General features: G+C 42.1%; 1 protein-coding gene across 4 annotated transcripts in view; it reads right to left on the bottom strand.

Annotated features, from left to right (window-relative positions):
- tmem98 (transmembrane protein 98) overlaps positions 1 to 13,929 on the bottom strand; it is a 56,818-nt gene that overhangs the window by 24,361 nt on the left and 18,528 nt on the right. For 2 of the 4 annotated variants that reach the window (XM_043675271.1, XM_043675272.1), the window contains exons 2-3: positions 4,311 to 4,390; positions 790 to 1,007 (exon numbers count right to left, since the gene is read on the bottom strand). The exons of 1 other annotated variant lie outside the window; for it this stretch is intronic. In XM_043675271.1, coding sequence (XP_043531206.1) covers positions 790 to 920 — 131 coding nt within the window. In that variant the 5' untranslated portion in view covers positions 921 to 1,007; positions 4,311 to 4,390. The remainder of the gene's footprint in view (positions 1 to 789; positions 1,008 to 4,310; positions 4,391 to 13,929) is intronic. One more of the 4 variants, XM_043675274.1, reaches the window with a different exon arrangement.

Genomic DNA, 13,929 nt, shown 5'->3' with positions numbered 1-13,929 from the left:
GATAGTGTAAGCAGGAACTATCAATGATTTCAAAAGAAAATTGATTAGCACTTGAAGGAAATAGATTTTCAGGACTAAAGCTATCAAGCAGAGAAGTAGGGCTGATTGGATTGTTCAACAGTGAATGGTATTGGTTGACTTAGAGTCAGAGAGTCACACAACATGGAAACAGATCCTTTGGTCCAACTAATCCACGCCAACCATGTTCCCAACCAGTCCCACTTGCATGCATTTGGCGCATATCCCTCCAAACCTTTCCTATTGATGTACTTATCCAACTGTCCGTAAAGCTTTCTGCTTTTCTCTCCTTTAAGGCACTCTTAAGGCATGCTTCCACGTCAGATTTTTAGTCGCTTGTTGTTATATATTTCTCTCTCTTTATTCTCCATATTATAGGACACAGCATTTGTTGCTCATTCTAAGTTGCCATCAAACTGAGTGTTGATGAACTGATGGCTTCCCATGCCAGAAAAATGTTTGCATTTATATTTGGCATTCTTAGGGAATATCCCAAAATGCTTCTAATCCAATGAACATGTTTAAATGTAGTCAGTACTATGTAGGTAAACATAGCAACTTTCACTTATGGAGCTAGGATTATCCCAGTGTACATTACAGTAATTAAAGTAACGTATTAAATTGAGAAAATCCCTTTGAGTTATCCCCTTATTGTGAATTAACGGCTTCAAGAAGTACTTCTAATGATTACTGCCGGTGAACAATATCAACATGAAAATGAACGGAACCATTTCCACAAGGGGCTAGGCCTCAAGCCTTCATGGCACTTACTTTGAGTCAAATGGGTGTAACAGGTTGCTGGGCTGGCAATAACGGTGTCTGCAGACAACGACAAGAGCCACAAAGGAGGCTAGAAAGATAGTCGCAAGGACCCCAATAGCTACAATAACCACAGTCTCCATGGCAACAAAGCTACAGAAGTGTTTTAAGTTGGATGAGGCACTGACTTTGTCCCGTTGTCCTCTCACTTGGCTATGGCTTCATCTTATCTGAAATCCAAATTAGAAAGACATTTTATTTACTTCAATAACAATTATGTAAGTAAATAATAGAGGATACCATTTTAAAGGGGGTGTAGGAACAAAAGGACATGCTGGCAGCTCAATGTGGATGAGCAGTTGTGAAAGTGGTTTAAAGGCATACAGAACTTTGAGTTTTATAAATGAAGTAAATCAGCCAAGGTGTGGTAAAGCTTTACAAAGCAGTAAATCAGCATGAACTGCATCAAATATTCGGCACTACACTTTAGGAAGGATATAAAGGCAATTGATATAAAGGCAATGCATAACAGATTGACAAGAATGGTTCCAGATGTAAAGGACTTCAGTTTTATGGAGAATTTGGGGCTGCTCGACTTAGAGAAGTGAAGGTCGACATGGGTCAAAGATGTCAACATCATGAAGAGGCTGAGCAGAATGGACACGAAGAACATGTTTCCATTAGTGATCGGTTTGAACCAGAGGACACAAATTTAAAATGAGAAAAGTCGAGATGAGGATATATTTTTCTTCGCATCAAGCAGTTAGATCTGAAATGCACTGACTGGGAGTTTGCTGGAGACTGATTCAACCATGGCTTTGAAAAGGGGAATTGGATAATTACGTGAAGAGAAAAAGTACAGCATCATGAAGAAGGCCAAGTTCATCTTACAGAGAGATAGCATAAATGCAATGGATTGAAAGGTCAGATGATGTACTTGCTGTTCAATTAAGCATGGCCAGTAGGCTATAGATGATGGTTTGAGCTTACCATCATTGAAAACATTTAAGTTAAAACATGATCAAAGCTGTTGGACATCATTATGGAGGAGGATCCAATCGTCCTCTGATAATTGCTCTTAACTGGCCCGTGACTTGGAATGCCATCTTGTCCAGGTCACACAGCATCATGAATTGAACTTACTCCATTATGGCTACATTACTGCGAGGTTAAATTCCTGGGCTTTCCAAACTCATTGTGAGGACACCATCACTCGAAAACCTAACACCAAATTCCCAAGGGAATTAGTGATGGGCAAACATTGCATTAATAAAATCAATAAAACCTCACAGGTTTTGACTCCATCCCTGCTCTCTCAAACCCAATAACAATATTTCAGTTTGGTAAGCTATAATTAATAAGATATAACTTGATACTCAGCAGTGGCACAGTGGTTAGCACTGCTGCCTCACAGCGCCAGAGACCCAGGTTCAATTCCCGCCTCGGGTAACTGTCTGTGTGGAGTTTGCACATTCTCCCCGTGCCTGCATGGGTTTCCTCTGGGTGCTCCGGTTTCCTCCCACAGTCCAAAAACATGCAGGTTAGATGAATTGGCCATGCCAAATTGCCCATAGTGTTAGGTGAAGGGGTAAATGTAGGGGAATGGGCCTGGGTGGTTAGCTCTTTGGAGGGTCGGTGTGGACGTGTTGGGCCGAAGGGCCTGTTTCCACACTGTAAGTAATCTAATCTAAAACATGGCCTCAGCCAATTATAATCAATATTAATGATTAAATGAGGAGCTGAACATATTATGTCCAAATTTATGGACATAACTAACTGGGAAAATAAATGATAAAGGGGATGTAAAGGTTTGCAGAGCGACACAGCTAGGATGGTTGGACAGGCAAAGATATGGAATAATAATTGAATAAAATTCTGAAAAAATTGGAATTTTCCATTTTAGTAAAAAAAATTAAAAATGTGAGTATTTTTGGAATAGTGAAAAACTGGGAAATGTTTGCATTCACAAGATCTTAGTGTCCTTCTACATGAATCACAGTGAGTTAGCATGCAGGTAAAGCAAGCAAAGAGGAAGGCAAATGGTATTTTAACTTTTATTCCAAATAGTTATATTATAAGCAAAGAGTCTCATTGCATTTAGGCATTGCTGAGGCCATACCAATTATATTGTGCGCAACTCTGGTCTCCTATAAGGAAGAATGTGCTTGCCATAAACAGTTGGCAACAAAGGTATACTAAATTGGTGAGGAGAAAGTGAGGTCTGCAGATGCTGGAGATCAGAGCTGAAAATGTGTTGCTGGAAAAGCGCAGCAGGTCAGGCAGCATCCAGGGAACAGGAGAATCGATGTTTCGGGCATAAGCCCTTCTTCAGGAATGAGGAAAGTTTGTCCAGCAGGCTAAGATATAAGGTAGGGAGGAGGGACTTGGGGGAGGGGCGTCAGAAATGTGATAGGTGGAAAGAGGTCAAGGTGAGGGTGATAGGCGAGACTGGGGTGCGGGGGGAGAGGTGGGGAAGAAGATTGCAGGTTAGGAAGGCGGTGCTGAATTCGATGGATTTGAGACTGTGTAATATCTTGCAGACTATACACGTCTCTTACCTCTTACTGATGTCACGCCTGATTGTCTGTGTAATATCTTGCAGACAATACATGTCTACTACCTCTTCCAGATGTCACTCCTGATAGTCTGTGAAATGTCTTGCAGCAGTTACACATCTATTACCTCTTCCAGATGTCACTCCTCATGGATTGTGTAATATCTTGCAGACTATACACATCTATTACCTCTTCCAGATGTCATAGAACATAGAACATAGAAGAATACAGCGCAGTACAGGCCCTTGGGCCCTCGATGTTGCGCCGATCCAAGCCCACCTAAACTACACTAACCCACTATCCTCCATATATCCTTGGTGCTGGGGTCTGTTTGGAGGTGGCGGAAATGACGGCGGATGATGCGCTGTACATGGAGATTGGTGGGGTGGTAGGTGAGGACCAGTGGGGTTCTGTCCTGGTGGCGGTTGGAGGGGCGGGGCTCAAGGGCAGAGGAGCGGGAAGTGGAAGAGATGCGGTGGAGGGCATCGTCGACCACGTCGGGGGGGAAAATTGGTTCCCCCGACGTTGGTTCCTGGAATGAGGAGAATGTTCTCGGAAAGACTGGACTGAATCTTCCCAAAACCCGGCTAAGTGTAATTTTTGTTCAGTTTCCTACAAGGTTTCTCTCTATGAGTTTTAGTGAGTTTTCACACCCAATCTTCCCAAACCTGTCTGATAAACTATGAACCATGCCACTATGTTGCCCTGCTTATATTCTCACAGTTAAAAATCACACAACACCAGGTTATAGTCCAACAGGTTTAATTGGAAGCACACTAGCTTTTGGAGCGACGCTCCTTCATCAGGTGATTGTGACAAAATTCTCACAGTGATACATTGAGAAGTAGTGACCAATGCCAGAACTTCCCAGGATTCCTGGCCTTGGGGTAACCTTTAAAACCTGGCTGTGCACCTGGTCACATGGCATCTAGAAGTATTCATCTCCCCGATAGTTCAACGTGAAACCCACATTCTTACCTCATCAGAAGCAAATGATTCAACTGTTAGGCACTGTTTAGCATGGAACTCCCTCAGAGCACTTCAAGCAGTTGACATCTCTGAAATATAAACCAGCATTGCTTCATATAAAATACCATCTTCCCATTCATTTGTGTATTTATGATAAGTATAGAAAATTTTATAATGGATCAGTTGTAACCTATGGGACTATGGTTCTTTAGATTTCACCATGACAGCAGTGACAGGCTACAATGAATTAACTTGTTTAGTTTAAACTGAGTCCAACAAAACTGTAGAAAGGCCAGTTTTTAAAAAAAGTATTGTTCGTGCTCACAATGATCATTTTGCAGAATGCCTCACATAGTTTGCTTCCTGGCTAAGGGGGTAAGAACAATGAAACCCTATTTTCTCATGGATTTTATCACAGATTTTACCTCATACCCTGGTCTGTAGTTCACCATATTAACAAATCCTCTATCAGCCATTTTACAAATCTCTTGACAAAAATCAGGAACTGGATTGGTTCCACATTCATATTATTAAGGAGTTATTGTGTAGGCTCCTGCCCTAAATCTCCTTCAACTATGTCAAGTCTTTTAAGTGTTTCTTGGATGTGCTCCAATATAGTGGGTCTGTTTTGTGTCCACTGGAAGAAGAATTTACTCTTTGAGAGCCATTTTACATCATCAACAGTTACAACAGTTCCTTAAAACCAGCCATTGTGCAGTGGATTCAGTCTCAATTACAGCATAGTCATATTAGTAAAACCAGAAGTAAACGTGATGATTAACAAACGAACCAGTGGGGTGATGGGGAGAAATGTTTCAATGCAAAATTGTTACAATGGGGAAAGTCTGAAAATCTGGTGGAAACAGGTTCAGATTTGAGGGGAAAATGAACATATCCTTGAAAAAGAAAGGAATTTTGAGATGAAGGGTAGAGTAGATGAGAGCAACTATCTAAATGACCTTTCAAAGAACCAGTCAAGGTACAATGTTGCAAATTACCTTCCTTTGTCCTGTTGCTTTCTGGGAAAACAGAATAAAACACTTCGAGCTCCTGAAGTTAAAGGGGTGCTCTGTGTAAGAGCATAATGCCAGAAGTGACACGACACCAGGTTATAGTGCAACAGGTTTACTTAAAATCACAAGCTTGTGATTCCTGGGCTTTACAAATCCATTGTGGAACACCATCACGGGATGGGCAGACATTGCATTAATAAAATCGATAAAACCTCACAGATCTTGACTACATCCCTGTTCTCTCAAACTCAATAACAATGTTTCAGTTCAGCAAGCTGTAATTAATGAGATATAACTTGATACTCAGCACTTGGCCTCAGCTAAATTATAATCAATATTAATGATTAGACGAGGAGCTGAACATATTATATCCAAATTTATGGACAGAACTAACTGGTAAAATAAGTGATAAAGAGGTTTAAAGGTTTGCAGAGCGACACAGCTAGGTTGGTTGGACAGGCAAAGGTATGGAATAACAATTGAATAAAATTCTGAAAAAAATTGGAATTATCTATTTTAGTTAAAAAAAGAAAAATGCGAGTATTTCAAAATCACAAGCTAATGATTTTAAATAAACCTGTTGGACTATAACCTGGTGTCATGTGACTTCTATCATTGTCCACCTCAGTCCAACACCGGCACCTCCACATCGTATGTATAATGCAGTACATATAGTGCAATAAATCTTTTAAGTACCGATTAGAGAGAAAGTTCAAAATAAATGCACAATGCGTAGTGCACAAAGCATGACAGGTGAAATTGAAATTTCAGTAACATAATGCTTCAAATTTTCATTCACAGGAGAACGGCGATTATTGAACCTAGTAGAGTGAACTATATAGTGAAAGCAACAGAACTCATGCCAAACTGTAGTGAATAATATTTCACTGGGTCTAGATCTGGTCACCACACAACAAGAGGTAACTGAAATCCCTTCATCCCCCAACTCCTCACAATCCACTCCACCACTCAATTTACAGGAACAGCCAGGGAATCTTCAAAAGACGTTTTGCCAACTTAAGAGTTAAATTACAACGGCTCTGGCTCTGAATCAAATGTTTAGAAAAGAAACATTTCTTTGTAAAGTTGCTGTGTACAAATCAGCAACTTTACAAAGTAAAGCCCAATTTCTATTCAGTGCTGCATTCACCTCTGAAAAGTCACCTCTTTTCACTGAGGGAACATGTTAGAAAACAAATGCAATGGACTTCAGATAAAACATTGTGCAGATCCTTTGATGGAACCATTTTTTGTGAGTTAATAAATAAATTAATCCATTAGAGGTGTGAATATTTTTCACTAACTGTGAGAGATAAACAGTGAATAAGTTCAACCTTGTTGCTTTTTTATTTAAACATGGAGAGGACCAAAGTTATCATCTTCAGTCCTCATCAGAAATTTCAAATCTTTTGTTATATTATTGTACAATTCATATGGAGCTAGGAATTACTTGTTATGTAAAAGCATGGCTTGAGATATTACATTTACTGATGTATGCCATAAATATCGGAACCAAATACTACCAAGTAATGCTTAAAGTAGCATGCTGCCACCAATCCTCCTTTCTGTACTGAGTTTAAAAGCCTGTTTGATTAACAGCAGTAGAGGGAGAGTCTCTGGTGAATCTTAACAAGAAGAGGCAATTGTCTTAACAACAAGATGTAGTTCATTGCATGATAGGGATTTACAACAGCTAGCGACATAATTACTTAGACGATCAGGAGCCAGGGTTAACACGTCTGGACTCCTCGACTCCACCCAAGACTGCATGACATCTCCCCGTGTCTGCGTGGGTTTCCTCCGGGTGCTCCGGTTTCCTCCCACAGTCCAAAAGATGTGCAGGGTCAGGTGAATTGGCTATGCTAAAGTGTTAGGTAAGGGGTAAATGTAGGGGTATGGGTGGGTTTCGCTTCGGCGGGTCGGTGTGGACTTGTTGGGCCGAAGGGCCTGTTTCTACACTGTAATGTAATCTAAATCTAAAAGAAACATCATGAGACTGGGTAGAGCTTAATTCAATATCTGACATCTATCCTTTCAGAACCTTACCTCACACAACAATGCCCTTCAGTCATAGAGTCATTGAGATGTACAGCACGGAAACAGATCCTTCGTCCAACTCGTCCATGCCGACCAGCTTTCCTAACCTAATCTAGTCCCATTTGCCAGCACTTGGCCCATATCCCTCTAAACCCTTCCTATTAGCAAGGTTTATGAAGGTTTGTAGCTCAGGTTGAGGTTTAGGATATTGGTTTGCTCACTGAGCTGTAGGTTTGATATCCATTCCTTCCTATTCATATACCGATTCAGATGCCTTTTAAATGCTGCAATTGTACCAGCCTCCACCACTTCCTCTGGCGGCTCATTCCATACATGTACCACCCTCTGCATGAAAACGTTGCCCCTTAGGTCCCTTTTATATCTTTCCCCTCTCACCATAAACCTATGCCCTCTAGTTCTGGACACCCCCACCCCAGGGGAGACCTTGTCTATTTATCCTATCCATGCCCCTCATGATTTTATAAACCTCTATAAGGTCACCCCTCAGCCTCCCACACTCCAGGGAAATAGCCCCAGCCTATTCAGCCCCTCCAAATAAATCAAATCCTTCAACCATGGCAACACCCTTGTAAATCTTTTCTGAACCCTTTCGAGTTTCACAACATCCTTCCGATAGGAGGGAGACCAGAATTGCACGCAATATTTCAACAGTGGCCTAACCAATGTCCTCAAAGGTCTACCTGCCACACTGGGAGCAAAAAGAATTACACTGGATGATGCACAAGTAGTTTTGAGTCTAAAGTAAGAACTTTTTTAATTTGTGGGAACCAGAAGACAAAACAGCCTTGTCTCTCTGGCCCTTGTCTCAGATTGGAGCTAATTGTTTGGAAAAATCAACATCTTAACCCCAAGCTAAGCTTTCGACCAAATTTTCTCTCTCTTAATATTATTAACGGCATTCTTCCACCTTTGCAATATCAACCTGTCTCGACTCATCCACTGCTGAAGCATTGATCCGTATGTTCGTCAGCTCCAGACTCAACTATTCCAATATTCTCCCTGGCCAGTCTCGCGTTCTCTACACAATGTGAACTTCAATTCTTCCGTAGGGGTTTGCACTAACTCACACTCAGCCATCATGAGGGGCATGGACAAGATAAATAGGCAAAGTCTTTTCCCTGGGGTCAGGGAGTCCAAAACTAGAGGGCATAGGTTTAGGATGAGAGGGGAAAAAGAGACCTAAGGGGCAACTTTTACACACAAAAGGTGGTGCATGTTTGGGATAAGCTGCCAGAGGAAGTGGTGGAGGCTGCTACAATTGCAACATTTAAGAGGCATTTGGATGAGTATATGAATAGGAAGGGTTTGGAGGGATATGGTCTGGGTACTGGCAGGTGGGACTAGATTGGGTTGTAATATCTAGTCGGCATGGACGAGTTGAATCGAAGGGTCTGTTTCCATGCTGTACATCTCTATGATTCTATGTCTGTGTTCAGGATGCTAAATCAATTTAAATAGTTGCTATGCTTAGCACGGTGACTGCACTGTTGACTGGAGGGATGGCCAGAAATATCCTAGGATCAGTCCAGTCTGCATTCAATGAGTTCATTTTGACTGCCAATGGTCTCCAAGTCGCTGGGCGAGGAGAAGAAGCAGCACAGGCAGCTATGCTTCATGTTCCTGATTCTTAATGAATGGCTTCTCCAGGAAATCTGCCAAGCGTCTAGATGTTGGCTGAGGACACAATATGCCCTGGCTTGCTGATGTAGAATAGCAATTTTTTTGAGGTAGAAAAAGGGACTGCCAGTGTCTGTGAAAGTGAAAGACCAGCAAGAGTAACTGTTTTCAGCAGTGGAGGGTGAGAAGGGACGATCGTTTTCAAAATCAACCATGTGTGATATGACAGTGTAGTGCAGATAATGCTGGACTAGGTACATGGAGGTTGGCTTTCAGTCTCCCACAAACGTATAACAGGCTGTCTCCAAAACTACAGGCATGGAAAGCAGAGCCCTCCACCATTTTGAAATTACTAAGTAACAAGCTATTGAGAGCAACATTGTCCACAGCATTATTTACGCATCAGAAGTAAAAACACTGGGGAATCTTTTACGATCAACATGATGAGGAAGCAATGGTTCTGAAAGGTTAATGCTGGTGCTGCATTAAGCTCCAACTTAGTCTTGGGTAGACAGTCAAAGAGTCCAGGTAAAAACAATGATTGCAGATGCTGGAAACCAGATTCTGAATTAGAGTGGTGCTGGAAAAGCACAGCAGTTCAGGCAGCATCGGAGGAGCAGGAAGATCGACGTTTTGGGCAAAAGCCCTTCCTGTCTGAACTGCTGTGCTTTTCCAGCATTACTCTAATCCAGAATCCTAAGTCAAAGAGTCCAGCTGTAGATCCCAATGGGTCAGACATGACACCTCTGGATCCTGATAGGATCATAGGAACAGGAATAAGCCATTCAGCCCACAAGCCAAATCCACCTAATCAATGAGATCATTGCTGATCTGTGGCCCAACTCCATATACCTGCCTTTGGCCCATATCCCTTAATACCTGCATAACAAAAATTTACCTAACTCAGATTTAAAACTGACAACTGATTCAACATCAACTGCCATTTATGGAAGAGAGTTCCAAACCCTTTGTGTGTACAAGTGCTTCCTACATTCTCTCCTGAATAATTTATCCCTAATTTACAGAATATACACCCTAGTTCTCAAGTCTCCAACCATTGGAAACAGTTTATCTACCCTGTCTTTTCCTGTTTATACCTTGAAGATTTTGGTCATATCACCCTTAGTCTTCTAAATTCGAGAGCATATAATCCCCCCTCATAACGTAACTCCTGAGGTCCAGGCACCATTCTTGTAAAACTATGTTGAATTCCTTCCATGGCTAATGTATCCTTCCTAAGGTGTAGTACCCATAGTCTGATGAGGGGCTTATGTCCGAAACATCGACTCTCCTGCTTCTCGGATGCTGCCTAACCTACCATGCTTTGCCAGCGCCACACTTTTCGACACTCACTTTCCAGCATCTGCAGTCCTCACTTTCTCCTGGTAATTATGTCCAGCCAGTCAATATTACTTGTACCTAGTGCTACCATGCAAATAATTACACCATGTTGTTAAGAGAAGTGCCTCTTCTTGTTAAGATTCTATAATAGTTTATCTTCTATCGCTATTAATTAAATAGACCCTTGGACATAATATGGAAAGCAGGATTTGTAGCACCTCAACCACTGCCTGCCACTGGTTGGTACTGCTACATACAACACCTGCCAGCTGGACCCTGGCAAAAGGTAGCAGTAAATACTGAAGATGGCAGCATATGAATGTTTCTTTAGGTACTGTTTTTGCCTGTCATATGAATTGAGGTTGAGAGACCACAAATCCTTGTAATTTATAATTGTGACTGAGGTCCTATTAATGGCATTACCTCTCTGCTTCATGTGTCCCAGATCCTGATTGGCCACCAAGGCTTCCTTTGCACCTCCAATTGGCCACTGGCTTGTTTGCTGACCACTAGCTGACTGGATGAGTTAAGACAGCAAATGGGAGCATGGGAGCAAACAGAACATTCACCCTCCATTCAACCTCCGTCAGCCCGTCAAGAAACATAAAATTCAGCCCATAAGAACATAAGGACGCCATTCAGCCCTTTGGATTTCTCTACCACTCAAATAGTTCATGACTGGCCTGCACCCTTACCGAACAAAAATCTACCAATCTCATTCCTGAAATCTTGAATTATACCTCCAGCATCTATTGCCTCCTCAAGAGAAATAATTCCAGATATCCACTATCCTAAGTGCTTTTCAATTTAAATCCTGAACTTTTAAGGTTATGTTCCCTTATTGTTGGTTTGTCACCATTATCTGACAACTCTCGATATCTCTGAGCAACAAAGAATTGGGCTGTTACTGTACATTTTACAGTGTACCCTTCATTCCAAGGGCAAATAAACCAGCACTTGTGACCATTCACAGATGTTGATCTAAACCTTACTAATTTTTTGGGCCAGCTCATTAGTCTCCTTAAACTGATTCACCCTCATAAAACTCCTTCTCAGACTTTGCGCTTCACAATCCCTCTGCTGCCTGGCCCCACCATCCTCTTATAGAGATTATAATTTACCTGTTCTCAGACAGATTTTGACACACCTCTGGAACAGGTGGGTCTTGAACCCAGGTCTCTACCAGAGTTAGGAGCTTTACCTGTGCAATACAAGAGTCCTTACAGATTTTGTATCTATTGTCTTAACCAATCAGCTCTCGTCATTCTCTTCTCTGCTGGGGTTTTGTTTAAGCTGCTCCATGGTGCACATGTGAATATCAAAGCAACATCTTTGTCAAGTCATGGTAACTATAGTAACCTCATTTTCTGGTCACAATATCAAGAAAGTATAGCAAGCCTAGTACTCATATAACCACCTGACCCATTTATAAAAGCATTCTTTTATTGGGTTTCAACCCATTTCATGACTATAACAAATCTTTTTTGACAATCTGTGTACTCTTGGTGCCACAGATTTCATTCTTGTTCAAAGTGTTATCTGATCACTCATGATTTATTTTGTACATTTGCACTCGCCACCCCCTCTCCGAGGTCCCTTCTGTACATGTTCCCCAGCAATCCAGCAAATACAACAGGCTAGTGACCTACACAATAGCTTCTTTGCGGCTGCTAGGAAACTGATGAGAAATATCTAACACAGGGAATCACACTGGTGCCTCAACTTTTCGCCCTTATGGGTGACTGGGATGAAGAAACTGAGAGTTATATGTCTGAGTTTGCACATTGTAGTGATTGGAAGGAGATTGGCCATGTGGATCTCATTGACTACAAGTTCCCTGATTGAAGTTGCTAACCTGGGCCAATCAGGGAGCCCTGGCTGACAGAAATAAACAGAAGTCTCAGGGGTTCTCTTCACTCTAGGGACTGGCTCTGAGCTAACTGGTCAGATCCATGTACTATGCAAGTGTAAATAAAGGGTGACTTGGTAACAGGATGTCAGCCTCCATGGAATTAATTCACACACGACATTAAATTAGAAAGGGCAGAAATTCTGGTCAGGAAACAAGAAATTGGAAAGGAAATTATTTGCACCTCAGGCTATCCCAAACCACTTCACCATTGTACCAAGAAGGGTGGTAAGGACAAGACAGGGAAGTATAGACCAATGAGCCTGACATCGGTGGTGGGCAAGTTGTTGGAGGGAATCCTGAGGGACAGGATGTACATGTATTTGGAGAGCAAGGACTGATTAAGTATAGTCAACATGGCTTTGTCCATGGAAAATCATGTCTCACAAACTTGATTGAGTTTTTTGAGGAAGCAACAAAGAGGATTGATGAGGGCAGAGCTGTAGATGTGATGTACATAGACTTCAGTAAGGTGTTCGACAAGGTTCCCCATGGGAGACTGATTAGCAAGGTTAGATCTCACGGAATACAGGGAGAACTAGCCATTTGGATACAGAACTGGCTCAAAGGTAGAAGACAGAGGGTGGTGCTGGAGGGTTGTTTTTCAGACTGGAGGCCTGTGACCAGTGGAGTGCCACAAGGATCGGTGCTGGGTCCTCTACTTTTTGTCATTTACATAAATGATTTGGATGCGAGCATAAGTGGTACAGTTAGTAAGTTTGCAGATGACACCAAAATTGGAGATGCAGTGGACAGCGAAGAGGGTTACCTCAGATTACAACAGGATCTTGACCAGATGGGCCAATGGGCTGAGGAGTGGCAGATGGAGTTTAATTAAGATAAATGCGAGGTGCTGTATTTTGGGAAAGCAAAATTATGAGGGGCATGGATAGGGTAAATAGGCAAAGTCTTTTCCCTGGGGTCGGGGAGTCCAGAATAGAGGGAATAGGTTTAGGGTGAGAGGGGAAAGATATAAAAGAGACCTATGGGGCAACTTTTTCACATAGAGAGTGGTACGTGCATGGAATGAGCTTCCAGAGGAAGTGGTGGAGGTTGGGTACAATCACAACATTTAAAAGGCATTTGGATGGGTATATGACTAGGAAGGGTTTGGAGCGATATGGGCCGGGTGCTGGCAGGTGGGACTAGATTGGGTTGGGATATCTGGTCAGCATGGACGGGTTGGACCGAAGGGTCTGTTTCCATGCTGTACATCTCTATGACTCTATGACTGTATGAAATATGGCTGCCAATTTGCACAGAGCAGGTTCCCACAAACAGCGATAGTGATAATAACCAAGACAATATGTTATCTCAGTCCTCAGTTCCTCTGGGTACTGATCCAGGCCCAAACAACTACAACAACTTCATCATTGACCTTGTTATCATGATTAAGGAATCTGTACTAACAATAACAAAGAAACTTGGAAAGGTGTTTGGCATAGAAGGAGGCCTTGCAGCCCACCTTAAATGTGCTGGCCAAAAAGACGTTTCCCACTTACCTGCCTATAGTGGGTAGCTTATGCCACTTCATGTGCACAGCAACATGCACTTTAAATACAATGAGGGATTCTGACTTTTCCACCCTTTCAGACAGTAATATCCCGATCCCCTACATCCCTCCCATGTCCTTTGGGTGAAAGAATCTGCAAATCCCCCTAAGCCTTCCCACCAATTACTTTAAATCCCT

The sequence above is a fragment of the Chiloscyllium plagiosum genome, chromosome 33 (genome assembly GCF_004010195.1).
Source record: "Chiloscyllium plagiosum isolate BGI_BamShark_2017 chromosome 33, ASM401019v2, whole genome shotgun sequence".
NCBI lineage: Eukaryota > Metazoa > Chordata > Chondrichthyes > Orectolobiformes > Hemiscylliidae > Chiloscyllium > Chiloscyllium plagiosum.
The sequence above is the reverse complement of the archived record's forward strand: the minus strand, read 5'-3'. Positions and strand labels throughout refer to the sequence as shown.